The sequence below is a fragment of the Corvus hawaiiensis genome, chromosome 2, assembly GCF_020740725.1.
Source record: "Corvus hawaiiensis isolate bCorHaw1 chromosome 2, bCorHaw1.pri.cur, whole genome shotgun sequence".
In the NCBI taxonomy this organism is placed as follows: Eukaryota; Metazoa; Chordata; class Aves; order Passeriformes; family Corvidae; genus Corvus; species Corvus hawaiiensis.
The window spans coordinates 46,461,916-46,487,064 of NC_063214.1; the positions used below are offsets into that span (position 1 = coordinate 46,461,916).

The 25,149-nt window shown below is 39.9% G+C and overlaps 1 protein-coding gene across 4 annotated transcripts in view; it reads right to left on the reverse strand.

The window, feature by feature from the left end:
- Positions 1 to 25,149, reverse strand: part of ALKBH8 (alkB homolog 8, tRNA methyltransferase) — a 44,769-nt gene that overhangs the window by 2,251 nt on the left and 17,369 nt on the right. For all 4 annotated transcript variants that reach the window (XM_048294833.1, XM_048294834.1, XM_048294835.1 and 1 more), the window contains exons 9-11: positions 11,033 to 11,139; positions 7,835 to 7,989; positions 6,759 to 7,024 (exon numbers count right to left, since the gene is read on the reverse strand). In XM_048294833.1, the coding sequence (XP_048150790.1) occupies positions 6,759 to 7,024; positions 7,835 to 7,989; positions 11,033 to 11,139 (528 nt within the window). The remainder of the gene's footprint in view (positions 1 to 6,758; positions 7,025 to 7,834; positions 7,990 to 11,032; positions 11,140 to 25,149) is intronic.

Genomic DNA, 25,149 nt, shown 5'->3' on the forward strand with positions numbered 1-25,149 from the left:
TTAAAACAAAAATGAAAGACCGGGTAGTAGCTTATTATAGCACGCTGATTTTGAACCAGCTTAAGACGGACCAGGTTTCAACCTAACTTTTCTTCAAAACCCATTTAAGGTGTCTTGAAATGAGCAAAATGAGAGGTGATCTAACCTCAGTATTTTGTTTTCATTCAAACTGCCATTTGTAGTTTGACAACATTTCAAGTACCCAAATACTGAACTCACAAAAGCTGACCTACAAGTGTAAACAACTATCCAGGGACTTTGGTGGCATCACTGAAGTATGGCATACAGCTTCACTCATCACCCAGGTTTTGTCATTTCAGTGTAAGTAAAGAAGTGCTCAGATATCTTCTTCTTACCCCTCAGTATCATGATCCACAAAAATATTTAAGCACAACATAATTTTCCAAGGTTCTACACAGTCCAGTGAAGTGACCCCTAAGAGCCATTTCAGAACACCTCATAAAACATTAGTCTTTTTCCCCATTAAACCCTGCCCAGTGTCCACATCAAAGACAGTAACACAAAACTTAACATCTTTGAAAAATCAGCATCTAGAAGTGTTTTTTTACATGCCTGCATAAAAGCAGTAAATCTAAATTGATCAAGACACCTTCTGAAAGAAATAGAGTGAGACATGCGCCATCCTTGTTTTCATGTCTGCCATGCACAGTGAATACTCAAACTAAAGCCCTGCTACCAGGCTGTATATTAAACTTTGCTTGTATAAGAATAATAAATTTGTTTCTTTTCAATGACCAACAACAAGTAGATAGCAGAGAATAGGTTCAGAATCCTAAATAATTACTGTTGACAGTGTTTGTTGCATGACACCGAAAGAATACTAAACCATCTTTGATACAAGAATAGCAAACAACTTACTCTGCTTAATCAACCCAGAAGAGACAACAGTACCACTAAAATTGAAAACCTCTTTCGCAATGATTAATGAAAATATATTTATTTTCCATCATAATTTTTCATTTTATCCATTCAAATCCTTTTATCTTTCAGCCTACCATCACAGTTTTGAAGAAAACCAGAATTCTGTTCCAGTCTTATGTCCTGAAAGCTTACCGGTGGGCCTTCTACTCAGGGCCCTGACTTTTTATCCAAAGTAAATGAAACGGTTGTGAAAATGCCAACCTGACAATACAAGATAATCCTCCACAGAAACTATGAATATGTATATATTATCCTGCAGTAAACAGACCTGGAAAGATCAATCCTTCAATCAATTGCTTTCTTCACATTCATTCCTTGGTCTCTCACATTTACTAAAGCACTGAGTGAATTGTGTTGTTTATGAATAAAAAAAGGAAACTCTTGTTTACTTGAAAGCAAACAAATCCCCATCATTTGACACTGGCAGCCAACTGAAGTGTCTTTGAATTACTCTGACAACCTGCATGTTAGCGATTACACACCTCATTACTGGTACCTTTAACTACTTCTGCAATTAAGACATTGGCTTGCAGTACTTAATAATAAAATTCAAAGGACGAAATTCACTGCTGGCAGAAGAAGGAAGAAGAACATTTGCAGCTTCCACTGACAGCAAGCTTTCCCAGAAAGAATTGCTTTGGCCCTCTACATCTAGAGTAAAAATGGGCTGGATAATGGAATACAATCCTCTGTTCCCAAAATGACCTTGAAAAGGACTACAATGTATGCTGATGAAATCCAATGAACTGAGAATGAGAACAAAGGCATGACTGCCAGAATGCAAAGTCCACATTTGCATCTAAATTATATCAAATATTATGAAGTCAGGTTTACTTGTATTGACATACTTTCTAAAGCAAATATACATCCAAAGCAAAAAGAGGCTGTTTCGCAATGAAAATGGAGACTTTGAAACAGAACACTTTGAACACACAGTTGCTCTAGAATAGATATATTAGGCTAAAACTTTACATGGTTTTAAATGTAAACATGACAATAGGTGCTATGCATATATGCATAAACTGTGAACAGAGGGAGTCATCACAGATGCCTGGTGCTGAAGCTAGGCAACTTTAGCATGCTTACTAGAATTATCTCTACGTGATATTTCAAAATAATTATAATCCAGACATCTGTTCCCACATCCCTGCCTTTTTGGGAAGTACCTCTACCCCTCTCTGCACGTCTTTTTTGTGATGTAAACAATGGCTCACAGGAGCTCCAGAGTGGCTGCTGACAGGTACTGTGATTGAAATCCACTTGGATTTCATGCGCTGATTTTCAGTTTATAAGGATAAATACTAACTGCACCCAACTCTTATTTTAAGACAGGAAATCTACATTAGTATGGAGGCCTGTAACTCTGTAACTAGAACCCCAGCAAACACAAAACTTAGGAAAGGGGCAAAGGTATGTCATCAGGCATACCACACCCTCTCTGGGCACACTGGATAATACAAACCTTTAAACAACCGAAATATATATGTAAAAAAAGACCAAGATACAAGAGGAGAAGAGAGGGAGAAACAACTATAACACCTGTGACTTGTCCACGTTTGCAGCAGCTCTGTACTGGCTTCCTGGAAATGGATAACATATGCAGTTATGCCATCCTGCTCCTTCATGTTCCCATACACCTTCACCTCCACTTTTTCAGCAAGGAGTACCTAAAGTAGATTTTATAAAATCTGCTTAATGCAGTGGTTTGGTATAGATCATTAGGGGGCAAAAGAGACTAATAAATAGCTTGCTTTGTAATGATGCTGCAAATCTGCAAAAGATAAATCCTCCTGCATGCTGAAATAAAGATAGGTAAAGACAGCTAGACATTACCCACCACTATGTATTTTCTTTCTACATTATAACTAACTCAGCCTGGTAGATTTAGTCCATTTAAGTATCTGGGAACCTGATTTATTCAGCACATTACGAAGCGATGAACAAAATGACATCTAATTCTGAAATCCAGCCACCAAATGGAATTATGTGGCTCTCCAGAGAAATGCCTCAGCTATAACCAATAGCATGAGAAGCTCAAGAAACCAAATTATGAATAATTAGTCTGAGTCAGGCTTTCAGTATTCCTTTCATGTAGTGTTTTGGTTTTCCATTGCATATAGTCAGGGTATCTCTGAAAGCAAGTGCTATGCCTAAGACCCAGAGTTCATTTCTCAGTGACAAAGCAACAGAACCAAGTTGACCCATTCAGCATTCATTCTGGTTTTGTGCTGCTCTTGCCAGTTCCTTCTGAGCTCTCTCATCCATTTAATGACTGTTACTCATTGAGAGAAAAGGGCAGGAAAGGTTCATCTGCCTTGCCCTTCAACTGCTAAGATATGGTGAACTTACTCCAGGTGTACCTTTACTAATTGGTTTTGTCCCTCCTGCTTTTACCCACTACTAAAATATCCTTGGGAGAGAAATCTATTCTCAATCTGTACAAACCCAGTGCAACTAAAACCCACCCAACATTATGCAACCACACCACGGTAAATATTCACTCTCTTTCCTCCCCACACCCTGGAAAAACCAAATTTTTATATAGTTCTAGTAGATCACAGTTTGGGCCAGTAATGCAGAAAACAGCGATGCACATCGCACAGCAAAAAGGTGTCTTACAAGGTTTTGTGAAATGTAAATTACGTTACCAATTACCTCTGAATGACACACAACAGAAATATGAATGTCTGTATTAAAGCAAATCATTCTGGCTCCTCTATTGCCAAATTTTTTTTCCTATCATCAGTACTCTGTCACGTAATTTCTTTATATAAAAAGAAAAAATATCTACCCTATGGCATTTTCAGTTGTTTGCCATTGACTTTCCCACCAATTTATCAGTTCGATTACAAATGTAAACCACAAATTTGAAAGACTTCAATGACTTTTCATTCACACTTTAGCCCTGTGAGGATGCTGAACATTCCTGCAGAGACTTACACATCACCACACCTATCTGAACACTGGAAACAAGGAGACAAAGCTAAAGCATATAGAAATTGATGAGATCATTGCCATAACATCAATGAAACCCTTGTGGTAATTGGGGGAATGCCTAAGACTGAAACACAGTGTTCCATAAAAATAAAAGCTCTGCTTACAGATATGAATATTAAGGTTGAAAGCACCTAAATAAAATCTGTTAAAATAATTCCCTCAAATGAGGTTGGATGGGGAGAGAATTGTGGAAAAACAACCCTAAGAACATGTCTCTTTTTTGCATTCATTTTAACAATAAAGAGGTGGGTGAGACAGAAAAAGTAATCTGAAACTCTATTAAATTCAACCTTTCTCCAGCCTTTGTGCTAGCTACATCAGACATGGATTCCACCTCCAGCTGAAACATTCTTAATCTGAATTTGTCATGAAATTGCTGCTCTCGCACGGTGTCAGAATAATGCAGCCATTACAGCACTGTCACTTTCGCTGAGCATAGATGGACTCGTGCATTTCATTGTCACATTGGATACTCAAGTAGATAAGGCTGCCTGTAATCATCTGGAGAAACTGAAGCAAGTACAACAGCACAGGCCACAGTGGAGATGTTTTCAGACAGTACCTGAAGATTAAAACCATCAAGAGAGCCACCTTAGCCTTGATCTACCATTAGCACTGCTACCTAAAGCATAAAAGTGCACAATAACCTGTAAAGCATATTGCTTGCCTTCAGAAATGCTTGCCTCAGGTTTTCAGTACTGCTGAGTCAAAACACCCCAAGCTACAGAGCTGTGCCAACAGTGCTCCATCCAATCCCTACACAACTCCTAATTTTGCAGCACTGCTTTATTGCTTCTTTCCCAACAGGACCTGGGCTAAGAGCTCCAATACATTGTGCACAAAAAAAGGATGTAGAATTGACTAAATTTATGCCTGGTTTTCACGCCTCCAACTAAAGAGGAGTAAATGAGGGAGAAAACTGATGCTCTGCATCTAGGGAGCACTCCCTTTAACCCAACAATGCACCTGATATATAAAACATTCTGTAATCCCTCACCCTCAGCTCCATGCCTAAACCATGGTAGATGGAATTAACAGCACTTGAGATACCTTGTCAAAAGTTTAAAAACACTTGTAAACACAATAAACACAGGGTTTCTTTAACCATACTTTGGAGGCTACATAAAAATAAGTCTAGTAGAAAAAAGGAGTCACATCCATCATCCTGAGGCTCTGTGCTGACTTGTAGATGAAAACAACCAAATGCAAAGTCTAGAGTCTATCTCCATCTAAGAAGCACTAGTTGTCTCCAGTGGAAAATAAAACATCTAGGGAGGTCAACTGAATGAAGCAATTCCCAGATTCTATTTTTCAACTGTTTCAACTGCTTTTCTAACAGTTTCCTCCATTTCACTGTTATTTTTCATGTTTTTTATCTCTCCTGCAGACACATATGAAATGAGGTGAGTCCTAAAGTAATAGAGGAGAGGAGCTGGCTTTCCTTTGACTGCCAGCCAATGTGGTCTTTCCTTTCCTTAGCTGGTTAACTGCAGGCTCCAGAAAACAGACTGGTGCTGGCAATTCCTGAACACAGCATCTTGCATTAATTTCACTTTAAAAGTCTACCACAGACCTCCACAACTGCAATTTACCAAATCCATTCTAGAACCAGTTGAGCTTCATGCTACCCTAATAAATGTTTCTCCTCTCTAGTTAGGCTTGTTGATTTTTCTTACAGGAGTCAGGACTGAAAGACTGAAATGTACTGAAATTAATAATTATACTCAGGCTACAGCAGTCAGGCATAAAGATGCCTACTCATTAATTGGATGATGTTGTTCTAGCCCATAAGAACAGTAAGGGAGATAATTTACTAATACAAACAGGGTTGTAAATAACAACTTATCTTTTTTAGCTGAATATAAATAGGACAGCAACTCCTGAGACAGACAAACAACTCCAAGTTTTAATATCAATAATGAATGCTTTGCCCTATATAGAAGTTTTAAAGCCTGACGGATTTCAGAGTGTTTCAGAGGACAAACCTGTGAAAGAATCGGACAATCCTGGGAGAGAGCAGATACCGTAAGACACACTTCTCGGAGATTTCTTTTGGGTTAAAACAGCAAGTTTGATTTTTTTTTTTCCCAAAAAGGTTTTTTAAATATTTGCAATGAAAGCTATCTCTTGGTTCATATTTGTATATACTTCATCTCTCCCTGACAGGAAGGGAGAGATGTATAACTGGACTAAGTACAGACTGTGAGACAGTAGAAGAGAGAATATGAGCAAGAATGACGTCAGAATTGTCTAAAAGCGAAGAAAAGGGAGAGAAGGGCCAGAAATCTGTACCAAAGTTTTCCCTGTGAATTTTATGTTGGTGTATTTACTGGGCCTGTGCACAGAGCCAGAGGTGGAACAGCCAAACATGACATCATTCACAAATGAGACATATCACAAGGAACTGAAGAGGACAGGAAAAATAGTGTTGCCCATGGAGATTTCACCCACCCACCAACCAAGTGAAAATCTTGTTGGAAGCATTCAGATTGCCCAACCATTTAATAAATTTATTCAACAACAATGACAAAAATGGCTAAACCATCCACTAGAATTTTTCAATCCACTGCACCCATTACTACTTTTCTCAACATATTTTGAATTACAATGCAAAAGTGGCTTTGAAAAAAAGAAAAAGGCAACACAGATAATGAATACATGTGGAAACTTAAGACAATTGGTAATTGATCTTGGATCAAGAAATAGCTTTCTGTTCTCGGCATTCTTCCAATGCCAACCTGAACCTCCAGCATGCTACAAGTGTATGACAGAATAAACACCAGAACCAAGAAAAACAAATTACAGTAGCTACTACTTACCATGTACAAATCCTCGTTGATGCTTAGGTACTTCCCATTACCACAGCCAATATCAGCCACTATTGACCCTGTTGGCAGGGACCTGAGAAACTCTACAATTCGGGGCCATGGGCTATGCCTGGTACTGCTGAAGTGTGTGGCAATCTCTTCATACACCTTGTGCACATATTCTTGCTCCAGCTTTGAGGCTTCCATCTCATTCTGGGGAAATGAAGGCTGCACCAGTCTATGCTGTCCCTTCTGGCTGTCACAGACAGATGGGTAAACTAGATACAGCAATGGATACAAAATATTAATTTTTTTAAGCAACTCCTCGTTGATTAAGCATGTTTAGAAAAATTAAATTGAAAGTGAAATATTAAAATGCAAAAAAATGCTTCATTCCTCCTTTATCTTTTAAAAACTGAAACACAGGTCAAACTGCAGAAGTGCTTGATGACCTGAAAACGAGTAACCTGCCCACATGTACCAGAGGCTGTTTGCAGTGATCATTAATCTGCTGTGTTAATGATGTTTATGCTCTCAAAACTGAGATAGTGTCCCCAATGCCAAAGACCACAACATCATCGCAATTCAGCCTCAGAAATTCTGTTCTAAGGGCATAAATGGACTTCAGTTCCATGTAATCATTGAGCCACCTATTATTATCTCTACTGCCCTAAGGCACTGTACATGGCTCTGTCACTGCAGATACGACTCCTTCTCTAATGTACTTATTGTCTCAAAATTACAGGCCCCCTCAAATAAAAAACAATCAAAAAAAGGAGGAAAACTTGAAGAATAGTTATTTCTATTTTGTTACATTATTAAGCACTTGAAATGCCAATAAAACACAAGACTCCAGATTACTCACCTGGCTCTGGAGCAAGCCAAATGCCTTCCTGTATAGAGAAACTCCAGCAACCACATGAATGCAACCAATTCAAGCCATATAGCACGCTATGAACCATCCAGGAATAGCTATGAAGACTACCAAAACTACTCAAAAGAATCAAATGATTTGCTCAAAAACAAAAGCAGCTACCTATTGGTGATAAATAACAATTTTGACTTGAAGGTTGCCTCAAGACACTTACTGCAGTTGCAAGGGCTCCTCCTCACTTTCCTGAATGTAAATGATGTCCTTGTTTCCCTTCGATTTAATGTTAAATCTCCAGCATCAGCAGTGATTGTTCCAACTTTTTGCCCAAGCTCTGATGCTTGAATGACATCGTATTTTCTGGGTGTGATCCTAAAATAAAGCAAGAGAAAATAAAGGAATAATTCAATTTGCATCAGAAAAAAACCTAATCCGCCTTTGTAAGAAGGTAATTTTTACACTCTGAGAGAAATTTGACTACAACATCCTATTTCACATACTTCTGCCTCTCAGTTTTCCACTTATTCAATTTCAGAGAGAAAAGAGATGACACAGACTAATGACATGAACTAAAGTGTTGTTTAATTGCATGTAATTACATTTCCCTTCCCTCCCTCCCTCCATTTTCTTCCATAAAGTTTGATTGTTTATTTGTCTAATACTTAATTTTTAAAATATATTTATTTTTGTCCTGGTTTTGGCTGGGATAGAGTTAATTTTCTTCTAAGCACCTGTGCTAACAGCAGCAGTGCTGTGTTTTGGATTTAGTACGAGAATAATGTTGGTAACACACTTATGTTTTAGTTGTTGCTAAGTGGTGCTTACTCTAAGTGAGGACTTTTCCATTTCCCATGCTCTGCCAGTGAGGAGGGGCACAAGAAGCTGGGAGGGAGCACGGCCAGGACAGCTGACCTGAACTGGCCAGAGGGATATTCCATACCACAGAGCATCATGCTCAGTGTATAAACTGGAGGGAGTTGGCCGGGAGGCACCGATCGCTGCTGGGGACAGGCTGGGCATCAGTCAGTGGGTGGGGAACAACTGCATTGTGCATCACTTGCTCCTCCTGGGTTCTGTTCGTCTCTCTCACTCCCTTTCATTACTATTACAAGGACTTCTCAATGCCAAAAATAAAATGCTGCAGACCCTCTTGCTTGGCACAGGGAGGTTTTACTATTGCAGTGCCAAGAACAGAGTTTTGCCAGGTTACCCAACCAAATACGAAAAACATCACCAATGAACTTCATCAGAAAAGTCAGAATTTTACTTTCACCTATGACTCAAAAAGAGAATACATCTTTTGTCCTCCTTGATGACACTGCATAGCTTATTTCTAAACCCTGTGTTTCTCTTTCAGAGAGAACTGAACAAAAGCACTTTTCCTGTGCACTTTGTTAATGGGGTCAAAACGAAGTCTCTAATTCCTTGGCATTCCAAGTATACACACTGAAAACATGTCCAGAATAATTTCAGAACTGACTCTTTTGCTCTTATGATTTGACTTCTGAGGTGTAGATAAAAGGCATCACAAATGTTATTAAATACATTTTGACATTATGTAAACAAGTGAATTAGCTACAACTTCTCGCTGAATTATTAATTTTGATTACGATATGACATTCCAGTGGCATGACGGAAAGCTTACTCCAGTTGAGTATCCTGACCCACTACTGCTTATAAAAAAATATAGAAAAACTATTATTTAGGAAAGGTGGACAAGAACCAGCATGGGAATCACTTGTACTTGAGTAAAAAGATCTAGGATCTTCATTTTCAATGTCATTTGTTCACTGGTTCTCAAAAGACAACCATCACTTGAAGGTATAAGGGAGTTAAGTAATCATCTCATTGCAGGTGTTAATAGACAGGTACACTATTCCAACTTGAATGGCTGCTGGCCAGTACTGCAAGTGCCCAGCACGCATCCTTCTGCCTCCTGGGAGTGTGGCTGCCCAGGGCCAGCTTGGAAGGAGCAGAGCTGGTAGCCCTGGAGAAAGCTGAGGCCTCAGCAAGGGCGAGCCCTCCTTCCCCTGGGAGCTGTGTTTAAGCACAGGCTGTCCCACTGGGCCATGCTCCAGTTACAGCCCCAGATGCATCCCCAGCTCTGTCTGTGTATGGCCACTGCCTTGACCCCTGGTTGATGTTCCAACCTGGCCTCAGCCCAGCCCATGGAGCTGCCTGAGGCCTGGGGTTGGGGACTGCCCACTGGCTTTCCTGGCCAGCAATGTCACTGACACGGAAACTGCACTGTGTTCTCAGAGCTGTATGTAGCCTTTCCAAAAGGCAGCTGACAGTATTTGACAGGACAGCATAAGACACTTACAACGCCGGTACCTGTGTTCAGTCCTGGATATCAAACAACAAGGGAGTTCACTGCCCTGGCCTTCTATAATGATGCACAGCAGAAGTACTGAGTGCTTTTTACAACTCTTCAATTTAACGAGGGAATATGCAGGTGGTGTAAGAGCTCTATAAAAATTAACAACGTAAAGATTATCAAGGAGTTCATATTCACCCTTCTTCATAATACATATTAACCAGCAAAATTAAAAGGCAGAAGATTTTCTGCCAGTAAAAGGATTTGGTGTTTAATTTACACAGAATGTAGTTAGTGTCGCCAATTGACTGCTGAACCAGTGACTGCTTAGGTCAAACAAAGGAAGAAATGCTTACTATGGGCATTTCTGTCCAATTCAGGGTTGCCATACTCACCTGAAGTGCGTTACTATCACACTCAGAGCTCACCAAGGTGTTACGCTTTTTGCCAATTTCAGCACTCCAACTGTAAGTATCTCCCAGTGGTGTACAATTTAAAAAGCATGTACTTAGATTCTACAATAAGCAAAGCCCCAAGACATATTTCAAGAAATCTCTTTCCAGCTTCCCAAAACTGCTCAATGCAGTCTTACCAGCAGCTAAAGTATCCCTAAAGCAGCTGGGAATAGCTCAGGAAGACTCCCCTCCATCACCCTGAGGCTCCCAGTGCAGGGAAAGTCACTCTCTTAAACTAACCCCTCTCTCAAGGCTTTGGCATATGTGATCCAATGAGAAAAGTTGTGAGCTGAAAAGAAAGAGAATGGTGACACTAATTGCACTACAATCAATTCTTTGCAAGCTCAGAGTCATTGAGAACTTTCACACTGCAGATGTAAGTGAGAGCAATTTCCAGCTGAAACTTCACTTGTGACAGCAGCAGGAAACTGCACCTCAGGGACTGGCAATTAGCTCCCTAAATCCCCAAGTTCTTCAATTTAACCTAAGCAGCATCTGAGCAGCAGAGTGAACTTGTATATTAATTCTAAAACTTGATTTGACTTTTTTCAGAGTAATTTTAAGTACAGAATATCATTAATAAAGTAAACAAACAACATTATTATTCCTCTATTATCAGCAATGCAGGGACTCTTACACATACCCATGTGTCCATAGGTATCTGGATTCTCCGGTCATCACCAACAAACTACATCGGGGCAACATAATTGCCACTGTACGGCCATCAGGATGTTTGAAATCCATCACAATCTAAAAAGAAACAAAACCAGTCACCACAAATGAGCATGACTTATAGAGCCTCATACATAAGCCAGGTATTCTCAAGTCCTAGCTTTGTTTGTCTCTCTAATGTGTTCAACTGAATATTTCTGTTAAACAGCTACATATTTCCTAGGGATGCAAAAGTCTCCAGGTCTCCTGTCCTAAAGCTCTCTCCCTTTCAGCACTATGTTCAAATATCAGTAGTCACAAATATATGTATATAGAGATAACTAAAATTATATATCAATTTCTTTTCACAATAAAAACTTTGTAAGAACAGTAGCACTGTTCAACCTCTGTGTGTATCTGGCAGAAAGGACTGCCATCCCTCAACTAAAGGCAGCTGCATAAGAGGAAGAGAGGGCTCATTTGCTGTATCTCAAGCATCTGAAAGTTATGTACCTGGACTAAGGCCGTCAGGTACTGTCTTTTTGTGATATCTATGCAGAGAGACAAGTTTCTCCACAGGGCTATTCATCCTAGTGTAAAATGTACAGCTAAGTGATGTGGAATGACCCTATGCCCTCTGGAAATGCCTATCCATTCACAGCAGAGGAGCGGAGACAATTAACTCAGTAGATACATAACATTCAGATAAGCAGTATTAGGTGAGAGAAATAATTTCCAACCTGCCCACATTCTTGGAGGTTTGAAGCACAACAAGCACATCCCCAGATCCTGACTAACACGCCAACTACCAGACCATCCTTTTATTATCTGCCATCTGGCTTCCAGCCATGGCAATATACTGAGGTAACGCTTTCCACTTTATTCCAATTTCACAGCCCAGATGGCAGTGGTACATTTTGCTTCTACTTGGGCTAGGAATGTTACCCTTTTACATTTCCCAAATGAGAGAAACTCTTGCTGTGGAAAATAAGGAGCAGGTCATCTAAGCAAGCCAAATGAGTTACAGAAGACCTACTGAAAAAGAAAAGTGGTCAAAAACTATTCAAGTCAGCAGTTCCTGGTACACTGGAGAATTAGCACCATGAAAATGCAGCCATCTGATTTGTAACCTACTAAGTAGGCAATTTAAAAGCAGACTTACTCCAGTATGCCAGATTGAAACAAATTAGGCAGTTCTATTTCTGCGTACAGATGTGTTTAACAAAGAGAAAACAGTGGTGCAACAATCAGTCATTCAGCACAAAAACTCAGTAAGACAGAGACTGAATAAGCAAGACTCTTAAACACTACAAATTGCCACTAACAACAATTACTATTTAATGTGCACACTGAAGCAAAGCACAAGGGACTTCACATTTTTAGGAAAAAAATTTTTTATACTGTACTACCACTCACATAGAGTGTCACAGCTTCTTCTCCTGTTGGGTTATCTAAATTTAAGGCAAGAAGTGACAAGGGTGACAAACAGTGGGGTTGAAAGGGGTAGAGAGATATCAGGGAAGAGGAATAAAGCGTTAACTATAAGCTCTGATTAGTGATCATGAAACATTTCAATAGCTACACAAATAGACAAATGGCAGCCACTTGCTACTGTACTCCTTCCCTTGCACTTCGCAATTTCTTCTAGGAAACCTCCAAGAAGCATGGGGTGAAGAAGAAGAAAATACAGTGGCTTTACAAATCTGATGGAGATGCTGTCCTGTAAAGCACAAGTAGCAGCAAATCTCTTTAAAAAGATGCAGCTATCTGGCAAGGCAAATAAACCAGAAGATAACTAATCAGGAGCAGCACGTAAGGAAAAAAAAGCATGAAAAGAAAAGAAATGGGGAGTGAAGTGGTAGGATGAAATGGGTGAGATGATGCCACAGTCTGTCTTTTGCCTCTCTGGCTCAGTGCTGCTGGGGACAAGTGTGAGGGGACAAGTGTGAGGGGACAAGTGTGAGGGGACAAGTGTGAGGGGACAAGATAGAGACTAGGTTCTTCAGCAGTATGGCAGAATAAACTGAACATATGAGTGCCCACGTTCCTTCCAGGAAGGAATCCCATTACCCCACTGGTCCTCTTTCTGAGTCAGTAGTAACTACAAACATCTGTTCTTGCAGATGATATTAAAAACCTGCACTTTGTCCATGAATCAATGAGAAGACCTCTACTGGGTCCCCTGCATTTCCAATTCCCATCTCCCTCCAGGGCCCAAAAGAGGGCCTTGCTCCCTTTCACTCCCACATGCCAGGCTGGCGACTCCATATGAAGTAGTGGAAAACAACAGTACCCCCAGCTCCCTGCCTTCTCTGCTGTTTTACTTCATGCATCTCCAATTCCTTTTCCCCCACCATCTGTGTGGCCCCAGAGTCTCTTCACAGCAGATGCTCCTCAAACCCTGTCCTGTAAACAACTGTGCATCCAAAACAACAAAGGTTCAGAGTGCTCTACAGCAGGTTACACACTGGCAATGAGAGGCCACAAAACTATCCCTAGCAGCTGGATTTTCAGACAGCAGTTGCAGGAGAATAGAGAAGAGAAGAGCATGTTCTCCTGGCTGAATTTCAACTACACTAAACCAACAAGAAATACATGAAACAAAATTTCTGATGGTGCAGAATTTGAGGCTGAAAAGCAAGAATTTATCTTGGTAACATCTAGTCCTGACCAGAACAGAATCCCAGCTGTGTTCCTGCTCCCTACTTTTCTGGGAAGGGAAAACTTCTGTACTATAATTTCATTTTGTGTGGCTGCTCCCCATCTAACTAAATTTCATCCTTATGAGAAGCTGGGATGATTTGGGAAGGAAAATATAAACAAAGGATTAATTTACTTGGAAATGGACAATGACATCAAGTAATTTGCAATAATTAAAGGAGTCAAAAATCTAAATCCAAAACCAACTTTTGCTCATGAAGGAGACTGAGGTCCTCAGCTAGAATATATTAAAGTTTTGCACTGATCTATTAACAATAAATATGACATTGCAACTGAGACAGAATAAAATTTAAGGAACATCTGAAGATAATTAGTATAATTCCTATGCTTCATTCCTTTACCTAGATTAACTGCACCTGAATGCTTAAAAAACCAAGGAGTACTTCTTCTATCCTTTGTTTACAGCACAGTAAAGAATATTTAACCCAGACCGATTTTTTAAGAACTCTGTTCTTATCTCTGGCAAGCCTGTTACTGACTGAAGTAGATAGCATTCCCACACTCCTCTGTGTGTCTTTATCCTGGGACAGCATTCTCAATTCTAACTGTCAAACACACATGCACACAGAAGATTAACGCGTGTGGTCCTCTTTTTAATTTACTAACGAATTACAATCAATAAAGCAACTTTGCCACTGCTGAATCAATCTGCTTCACGACAGCTTTGCTCCACAGGAGCTATTTCCAATTACTATTTTTGTTTTCACCTATTTTCTTTTTTCTCTTAGATGGCAGAGTCAATAAAGATCAAATTTCCAGCTAGCTCATGGTGCATCATCCAAGGATTACAATCAAAAAATAAAAACAGTGGATGCTATATAAGTTTTACCATTTTTCCTTCTACAATGAAAAAAGTGTGTCTCTAAATATAGCAAAAAAACCTTAAAAGAAACAGTTAATACCTACTTGTGTTTTTAAGTAACTTGTCATGATGCCAAGTTATTTAAGAGAGAGTGTTCATGAGAAGGGAGCACATGAAGCAGTAAACAGCTTTCAACGATGGCTAAACATCAAAGCAAAGAGACACCCACATCACAAACATTGTTCCTGTGGCATAAAATATGGCAAGGTGCAAAAATCAGAAAATAATCCAACATAAGAAGGGAATAAAGTATCTTTTTCTTAACACCTCAGCATGCAGAAGTCTGCACCACCTTTCGGTGCAGTGGTACTATACTTCATGAAAGAGTAGGAGGATGAAAGTGAGTGACTGGTCTATAAAATAAGTAAAGATTCAAAGGCAAAATAGAAATAATGCAACAGCGCTATAAGGACAGTGTTAATAAGAATTTCACAGCTACAGTGGGGAATGACAATTATTTTTCTAAGCTTTGTCTCTGATGCAATTTGTATTTGATGTTAATAGACTACCTTAGACGAAACACACACTAAAGCTAAAAAAAGTATAATGTGGAATGCTTCTCAAGACTCTGACATTATTTACTGAATTTTCAGAGAGCAAAGACAGCCAGCCTACATAACAGTTTCCCACATGTAAAACAGATGAAGAAGAATGTCTACTTCAAAGACAGCTGAGAGGTTTAAAGCCCACACACGGAGCTTGAACACCACAGTGGGGCTCTATGCAGAGACAAGAGCCTGCTGGCTCACGCAGGACCAAGGCAATCAATTGGTAACACACAGCACCTTGCACTGCAAAAAACCATGCTAAATTCCAAAACTTGGGACTCAGAAAATGCTGAAATTTTAAAGGAAAGCAATTAGGACTATCTTTCCTGAATAATCCACATCATAGCAAATTAACCTTATGTAACGTATGCAGATATTTACATCCTATATCATGTTCTCTGGCCATACTTCAGAAAACGAGTGCAGCATTGACAATCGTGACAATGAACTACTTCAGCACTGCCTTTCTCAAAAATCTCTCAACACATGTGCAGGCCTCCCCCGTATCAGATTTATACCAAAGTAGACCATCTCTCGCTAAGCTTATTTATCCACTTAGGCACTATGGCGATGTTACTCAGATGCTTAGTATACTTACTAGGCTTCCTTTCTTCAAAAATTGTACTCAATTTTACATCCATCTTCCTGAATTCTCTGTGTCATTTTAAGTATCTATGCCTTTCTTCCTTTTAATCAAAGTCTAGCACATGAGTGTTTAAAAAATATTTCAATATATGGACAGCACTTCATTCTTTATATCTGAGGTCTCACCTTGTTATGATTTTCTTGGTAAGTGGAGTTGAGTGCATCCACTGAACAGCACACCAGTATCTCTCTTAGCTACTCTGTATGCTGTTGATTCCATGATACAAATTCCCTTACTGTCTGGCCTCTGTTTAAAAGGTTCAGGTAGTGCAGAAGAAGAGAAAAACTATTGCAATTTTCAAGCTAACCACAGTTGGATGGAGGAGCTTCAAATCTTCTAGAGGCCTTGTCACAGCTAGCTGGAACATACACCACTCTCCTTTTGTACACAGGGATTCATTTTTGGAAGTTCACCAGCTCCAAGTTATCAGAAATTACCAGCCACCTCACTAGCTGGATGCCAGCTCCTTATGATGCCCAGCGAGGTGGCTGCTCTGCCCAGCCTTGGCAGAGGATGGGATGCTGGTGGTACCTCTGGCACTGTCCCACCAACTTCTGACTGCTGCTCTTCCCACTCTAAGATCCCTCACAGCTGCTACAAATTTTTGTGCTTCACTCCTATGTCTTCTCAAGCTGACTCCGTGTTTCAAAAGCCATTAAATATGTCAGTTCCTACTGCCTCTAAAATACCAAGCTTCTTTTTATGTCAGGACATTACCTGTGGTCTTTGCACCTTCCCAGATCATTGCCTGTGTTAAAACTCAATGCTTAATATTAGACTCACATGTAAAAGGCTTTCAATCCCTACAGTAAAAGACAATAGTTACATTACCACTGGTTCTCTCTCTCTGTCTCCCCCAACAGGTATAGATTGCTCCTTTCTGGAAAGTGCTATCCCAACCCAAGCATAAAACCTTGATGTCCTTTTGTGAATCCAAAGAGTCTTTCTCAACAAGAACCAATTTATTTATTCTCACTAACATTTCATCTTCATCCTTTAATAAATTGCCTCCCTAGCTCTTAGCTTAAATTCTTTTAGTACACAGAAAGCAAGAAGCTAATGCTGTTAGTCTTTATTTAATTTATTTTACTGACTTAGCCTCTGCAGTACTTTCCATTCTTTCAGTCATACACCTTCCTTTAAATCCATGGGTGCTACTACACTGACATATAGGGAACTGCATCCAACTATACCAGGGCAGAATGTGCCAGAAATGCACCAAATCATTCATCTTCCCTTCCAAAGGAAAGGAAATTTCTAAGGTTTTACATCAGTTGCTTTCTAATGGAGTACATTTCAATGGAAGAGCACAATCATCCTGACCCTGATGGGCTCCAGAGAGCTCAATCTCTTAAGATGTAACACCCAGACATCATAAGAAAGCAGTTCTGTGTCCTCGATTACATCTACTCAGACTTGCACTTAATGTATTACTCTGTGTCCTGAAAGCAAATAATCTTATTTACATGTTTAATACTGTACCAAATGTCTACCAAGAAACCACTGAACAAGTCCTTACAACACAGACACAGCTGTTCTGTAATAAGCACAAATTTATATGCAACTATGATATTTGGAGGATCCTGGTAGCACACGGTCTATGTGGTGCCGTGGCATATCTGTAATTCTTCCACACATTTAGAAAAGGTCTCAAGAGATTCTCAATATCTAAGTAGAAAGGGGAACAACTTCAGTATTCAAAAAGCACATGGCACCTTTCTAAAGCATTGATGGTTTACAAATATCTGTGGAAATACACACAATTCTCACGCTACTGAGGTTGCATATACACATAAGCAGGACTCCCTTCAACTGTAATTTTACGTCCATTCCGCGTTACCTGTACATTTATCATTTTGTCATCAACCATTATAGCCTTTAATTGCAAGTTTTCTACAACAGAAGCAGTGTGAGGAATTGTAAAGCCTCCATTCAGTATAAAGAATAATTGATACAGCAAAAACCAGTCTTTGGCTGAGTAATATTGCCAAACATGGAATAAAACAGGAAAGTGTAATTTGCAGGAAACAGGACCTGAAATATTTACATTCAAAGTGTAGACTCATACCAAGTATTAGTGTGGCACAGACACGCCAGCTGTTGTAAAACAGCCCAACTCCTTGCAGGTTCAGTGTATTTCAAGGCATAGGTAAAACATGCTGCGTGTTCATTACCCTACACTGTGGAAAACCATCTTCCCTCACTCTCTACAAACATTGGGATTGCTCATCAAACCTTATTCTCCTCTGCAGGTCTCAGCTTTCTGCTTGCAGTGCTATAGTACAGGAATTCAGGCTAACGTAAAGTCTGGGGTGGAAACAGGCAAATCAGTTCAAGATAAGGACCTACATTTGGCCTTAGATTTTAAAACAACCCATTAGGGAACTGAAACCTATGAAATGAAACAATAGATGTCTAACTCAGCATGAGCTGAATTACCCATAGGCTGGACTGACTCAACCCCCACTGATTACAGAGGGGCTCAGGCATGCAGTGCACAGGTACACATGCAGTGCACACCTACTCGTAAACTCTAAAATTCCAGTGCTTTAATCCCAGACTGAATACCAATGACAAGAAGTTATTAAATAAGGCATCCAAGTATGGATTCAGCAGATGCTTCAACTCTGTTTAAAAGAGTTCTGCCTTAATTAAAACCTCTTCCTGCACTATTATCATCACTAAAATCTTGGCCCCTACATTCTGAGACAGTAGTATGGAAACAGTGTGGTGCTGAATACCTGTAATTCAAAGGGATGAAATGATGAATTTATTCACTCAGAGTTTGAAACAAAGGTCAGCTAGTCCTTCTCATACCTGCATCTAACAGCTGTCTCAGAGATCATTACAATAAAAGAGAACTTCCAGGATACACGACATGCAAACTGTGCCTTCCCAAACTAATTTTTGCATCATCTCTCATAAGGGCTGACAAGACATGGTTTTTAATCTATTGCTATAGAAACTACCATATGGCCTGTTTCTTAATCCTCTACATCTTCACTGTAGAAGGGAAATCTACTGAGGAACAAAGATCTGGGGATGAATTTGCAGAAATTCCTTAAATACATTAAGAAACATCATTCCTTAGCAGTCAAAAGCATATAACCCTCAAAAAAACCCCAACCAACCAAAAAAAAAAAACCCCAAACAACAAACAAAATAACCCCCCACAAATAAAAAAAAACCCCACCAAAAACAAACGAACAAATGAACAACAACAAAAAAAAACAACCAACCAAAAACAAAAACAAAGATAAAAAAACACCAACCCACAAAAAAAACCCCTCAAACAAAACCCAAAGAACTAATGAAAGCCATCTTCTTAGTTAATGATGTCTCCTGTGGCCATAAAGTATAATTCAAAATGCTGCATGACACAAAGACACTTCTTTAAAATCATTTGAAGAAAACTGTTTTATCAATTACTCAATTGCTATGTTTCACCCCACAGAAGTCCCACACATCTGACATATAAATACTATTTTAAAGCAGGGGAAACAACCATAAAGGGAAAACACATTCTGAAATCTGGATAGGCAGTATTCTAACACTGCTGATTTTCATCTAAATAATGTCATCTCTTTCTTTTGTCATTCCCTCCATCTGCTTCATTAGCACAATGACTGTCTTCTCATAATGCAGCCAAAAGTTACACAGAAGAGCTCTAACCAGGGCCTCAACATCTGGCCCTGAATTTACAACAGACTGCATGAACGAACACGCACTGCAGAGATGCAGGCAGTAACACGAAGGGCAGGAGGAACAAGAACACCTCACAAGGAACTGTGAGGTGTCCAGCTCTCACTGTTTTCTGCTGCACCATCAACTTTGGTTTCCTCCAACCATTCCTCTGCTGCCTCAGCAAAGAGACCAGTTTTCCCTGCATTGCCTCTGGGCAGCACCAACAGGCTGCCTGCCTACTTGCTTCTCTGCTAGGGGCAAGACTCTCCCACTGACAGAATCCTTCTGTCAAGTGTATCAGCATCACAGGTCTGACAGCTCCAGCACACTTTAACTGCTCAAAATTGCCAGTTCCTCAGCAAAAATTCAACTCTTCTGCAACAAGAGCTCTGTGGAGAAACTCCTCCCAAAATATAGCTGGTAAGAAAAACAGAAACAGAACATTACAGCATGCAAAATACTCAGATTTGTAAAGATAGTATAAATGCAGACAGACTTCAAACCCCATTTCCTACACTTACTGGTATGACAAAGTTCTGTCCAAAGCAAAGAGAGACAATACACCACAGCAGGAGCTTAACAAGCTAAGCTTGTTTCTTTGCTTATAGGCTACTTGTGATTGTTATTATTGACTGACTACTTGGCATTTCTTCATGAAATTTGCCACAGTCTTAAAATACGCTCCTATGACAATAGAGATGACATCACTGGCTAATGAAATTAGATTTCCTTATTCCAAAAGGAATTGAATTCCAAAACTGAAGTACAGCTGAAATGCAACAGCTAAAGATAACAAATCTTTAATGCTCCAGTTCAGCCTGTTTGCTGTTAATTGGTAGCAGACACCAGGATTCCATGTCACACAGCGAGTACCGACCTTCTAAAAATAACATGGGGAATTGAAATACCTTCCACTGATGAACCTCTTGACAAAATAAAAAATGCTTTAAAAAATTAAGAAATTATTAACTACTAAAAAACAACACAGAGGTTTCTATAAAAAAATGGAACTACATTTCAAGAATGACAACTCAAAACCTGACTCAGAAACCATTTTAGCTGTAAAAATACCAATTGAAATGTAAATTCAAATACTCTGTTAGTTTTCACAGAATCTTAGAATGGTTTGGAAGTGACCTTCGAGAGCACCATGGGCAGGGACATGTTCCACTACACCAGCTCAAAGAAGCATCCAACATGGCCTTGAACACTTACAGGGATGCGGCATTCACAACTTCCAGTGTCTTACCACCCTCAAGGTAAAGAATTTCTTCCTAATATCTAATATATATGTCCCCTCTTTCAGTATCAAACCATTACTCCACATTTTGTCACTACACTCCCTAATAAGGAATCCCTGTCCAACTTTTCTGTAGGCCCTCTTTAAGTACTGGAAAACTCTCTAGAGTCCTCTCTTTAGGTTGAACAATCCCAAGTTTCTCACCCTGTCTTCATAGCAGAAGCTCCAGCTCTCTTACCAATTTCATGATCCTCCTCTAGCTTCTCTCCAAAAGGTCGTTGTCCTGCTTATGTTGGCAGCCCCAGAGCTGGATGCAGTATTCCAGGAGGGGTCTCATGAGAGCAGAGTAGAGGGGGAGAATCCCCTCCCTCAACCTGTTGACCACACTGCCTTTGGTCTCCTGTTTGATGCTTCTTTTCTTTTATTACAATATTTTTTTCACTGGAGTTAATAGAAACTTCATATTTAAACAGTTAATTCATCTCACCACCGTGGAAGAATGGCTCATGCATCATAGTGAAGGATACATGGGAAGCATGAAGTGCAAAAGAGAGAAAAAAAGGTTTTCATTTAAAACTAGCAGTACTGTACACCATAATGTAATATTTTCCCAAGATTTTTATCTATCTATATTTTTCCTACCTGTCCTGGGTTGCAGTGTATTCTATTACCATCCTCATGAGCTGTTGAAATCAGGTGGGGCAGTGTTTCCTTGCCTCCTCCCCCCAGACTATCTTTCTGTTAATGGCCCATCATTGTCCTGCCGCCTGACTCAGAGATAACTCCCTCCGGACTATCTTCTGTTAATGAGCCTAATCAACGCCTGCCTCATGACTCATTACCCCATTGTGAGATGCTCCACCCAGAGGGAGGAACCAAGCATCCCATCGTGGTTATAAGCTGGGACTCTGAACACCAGAGACAACCTTTCCACTGGATTTCCAGAGGACAGGAGCTACACAGCCACCACTAGACCTTCTGAGGAAGAGCAGAGCCTTTCTACTGGATTACCACTTCAGAGGACTACAGCTACCATTCTACCAGACTGCTACCACCACCCTGACTAACAGGTTGTATCTTGACTCTTGTCAGTTTGAACCAGTGTTTTCTTTTTTTTTTTCCCCCCCTTTTCTTGAATTTCCCCATTAAATTGTTATTCTGACTTGGTGCCTACCACTAGTTTGTTTTCAAACTAGTACACCACCACATGAAAACCAATTAGAAAAATGTAGCAATAGCTATGGAATAGCAAGACACTTTTTAGAGAGTACATTTGCTTCCACTGAAAAATTCAGTATCTGTATTTGTGTGTCACAGTAGTGCCTTAACAGCCAGACGTCTGAGAATTGAAAATGAAATGATGCTGCCTCAGCATACAAAGTAAGCACACTACAGAAACAGCAAATAGCCTGGTGACAACAGGTTCTGTTAGAACAGAATCAAGTTGGTAAAGGAATTACGCAGAAGTTTTCCTTCATTATTTAGCAGTTATGACCCCAGTCAGAAAATCATAAGCCCTACTGCAGACTGCAAACATTTTAGAAAGTATTTCACTCACAGTAGGAGTTTTCTCACAATCACACAGAAATAACTGGAACCATATGACATTTTTATAGCATCTCTATATATTTTTCTATGTGATATTGAGTGATTTCATTTTCAAATTCCTCCTAATTGCCATTTCTTTTATCTTTCTTTCCACATTTGCTTTGGATGCACTGCCCAGAGGAGTTCAGGAGACAAAGAGAACATTCTTCCCACAACCCTTTCTCAACACTGAAAGGCTCAAACAAAACACAGGATGCTAAAAAGAACAACCAGCTGGCTGTGAAGAAAGCAAAGGGGTATGAACCAGGAGGGGCTGCAGCTCTGCCTTCCCCTTCAGTAGCCAAAATAAGGGACCATGAACAGGAAACAAAACCACTACAGAGAATGGAGTAAGGCAGCTTCCCAGTCTAGCAGACCCAGGAGAAATACTCAGCAAGTCACAGCACATTCTGCAGATCAGAGATGCCACAGCAATCAAACTACAGGGTGCTTTCCTTCCTCAGCACTGATGTAGTTGCTACTAGGCTTTGCATAGTGGGGAACAGCTTTATGGAAGGAGATGGGAGATGGTAAGTTTCTTCCTTCTGTGGAGAGGAAGGCAGGCTGGTATAAATCTAACAGAAGGGAGACAGGAGACCAATCTTTGCAGAGCTACTTGCCTGGTATTGGCCCCCTGGTGGTAAATGCCCAATCTCAGAGAGAGAGAGAGGCAGCTGGAAACTATGTCTCACCAATATGAAAGGGAAGCAAAAAAGCATATTTTTACCTACAAAACTTTGAAACGTGGCTCTATCATAGCTTAGCTTTCATTTTGTTCTTCCCAAGGAGCTTAGGAGAGATCAGAGAAAGCAAGATTTCCACACTGCTGTCTTGTTTCTTCACAAATTACTGCCATACAGCTTCCAGAGAAATAATGCTATCAAATCATTTTTCTGGGGGCAATTTTGACCAAATGCTCTTCTTGTACCATCTCAATGCAAATTGAAATTGGTTAGCAGATTCCTGGACAGCACTTGGAAACAAATGCTTGTCTGCATTAATTGCACACAGTGGGTGCCTTGCTCTTGTTACCCTTGGCTGAAACAGGAGTTAGCCTATCAACAACCAAGGAGTCTTTTTTTTTAATGCAGATTCTGTTTGAACAGTTTACATTGCAGTTGGGCTTTCAGGATCTTTCCAAAGGTTAAAATAACTCATCAGGTAGAAGCATCAGGACATGTTGGTATCTATGAAGAGAATCCTGTATGAAAATGGGGAAGAGACATCCAGCACAGAAATAAAAATTCAGTACAGAAAGTTTCACCTTTCCCAAAAGAGGCAGTAAGACTGTTTTAAGTATTCCCACAAAGGGGCTGCAGGCTTTGTTGCTTATCTCAGAGGGCATATTTCAATGTTCAATTACATTAACAGGAAGTTCTTCCTTTTTTGGTGGTTCTTGTATCTCATCCAAGCTCAGTGACAGTATGGTATGACATGGATAGAAAGAAACACACAGGACACAGCTATAACAAATGCAAACAGGAGAGACAGACTCATGAAGCCTGATAAATTTAATTTACGGTGCTCAGGATACCTTTCACATGGAGCAGCTCTGCATTAGTTTTCAAAAATGAAATACCACTTTAAATGGAACAAACCAACTAAACTTGGTATACAAGTATAAATAAAGTCCATTTGGATTTCCAGCTAAAACCACTGCAAGTCACTATTCTTCAAGAACCAATAAAATCCATGTCTGTAAGACATGTTTCTTGAGTTGCACCTGTCTTACAGATTGGAAAAGCACACTATTGAGCTTTAGGAATCCTACCTAATCTGAACAAACTTCTAAACTCAGCATTAGGTTGTAGTGATTAAAATTAGTGTCTTCCATTTGGGTTCAGAGACAATTTGATTCTGCCAACACAATCTCTTTTTAAATAATGATGGTTCTTACCACTATTTCACCCACTACCATCATCCTACCAGCACAGATGGAGAAAAAAACTTCGGTATAGCCACTACCATAGTAATTCCTTAAATAGGCAAGATGCTTTCTAACAAAAAAAAATAAAGCAATATAGATGTAAAAAGGAAATTAAACTGAATTAGCAACTAACCAAGATAAGCAGAATAAGAGCTGGACCACACAACACTATGCAGTGCCTGCCTATCTTGTTAAAGCTCATGCAAGACACAGAACAGCTGCTAACTGTCTAAAGCTGGGTACAGTCTAGACTTTCTATAGGCTTCTCATAAAATCTCTCAGCCATTACAGAAACAGCTGGTGCTATACCAGCTACAGGTTTCTGTTTGTTAACCAAGACAGATTGGAAATCAATCAACAGGTAAGAAGCAAAAGTGCCAGAAAAAGGGTTGATTATCAAACTGAGAGATGAGCAGAAGCAGCATACCTCATTCTATCAGTGGTAGAATGACCATACTCAAAGGTTGTTCAAAAGGTCTCATAAAGTTTTTCTTTGTAACATTGCTCTTCTTTCAAAGGCTTAAGAGAGTCACAGGTTTTCTTTATAGATCAAAGCACTTAAGATCCGCAGGCTAAGAGATGATCAATGTGGTCAGATTAACAGAAGTTAGGCAAAGGTCAAGGATCCTCCATACATGGCCCCCCTCTTTAACCCTGAGCCACAAGTCTGGCTGACATCCCTAAAGCTTTCCTTCCTCAGACATTAGGTCAGGGCCTAGACAGAGCATCAAAGCAGTTCTCAGTGTTTGTATCAGCCTTTTGCCAGCCCAAGGCATATGGATAGGAAGCAGAGTAAGTCAAGGAAAAGCAGAGCTAAAGAGAAGAGAACAACAAGCCTGGGGCTGGATCTTAGGAAAATGGGACACAGCAACATAAATCAGAGTATTGTACCAA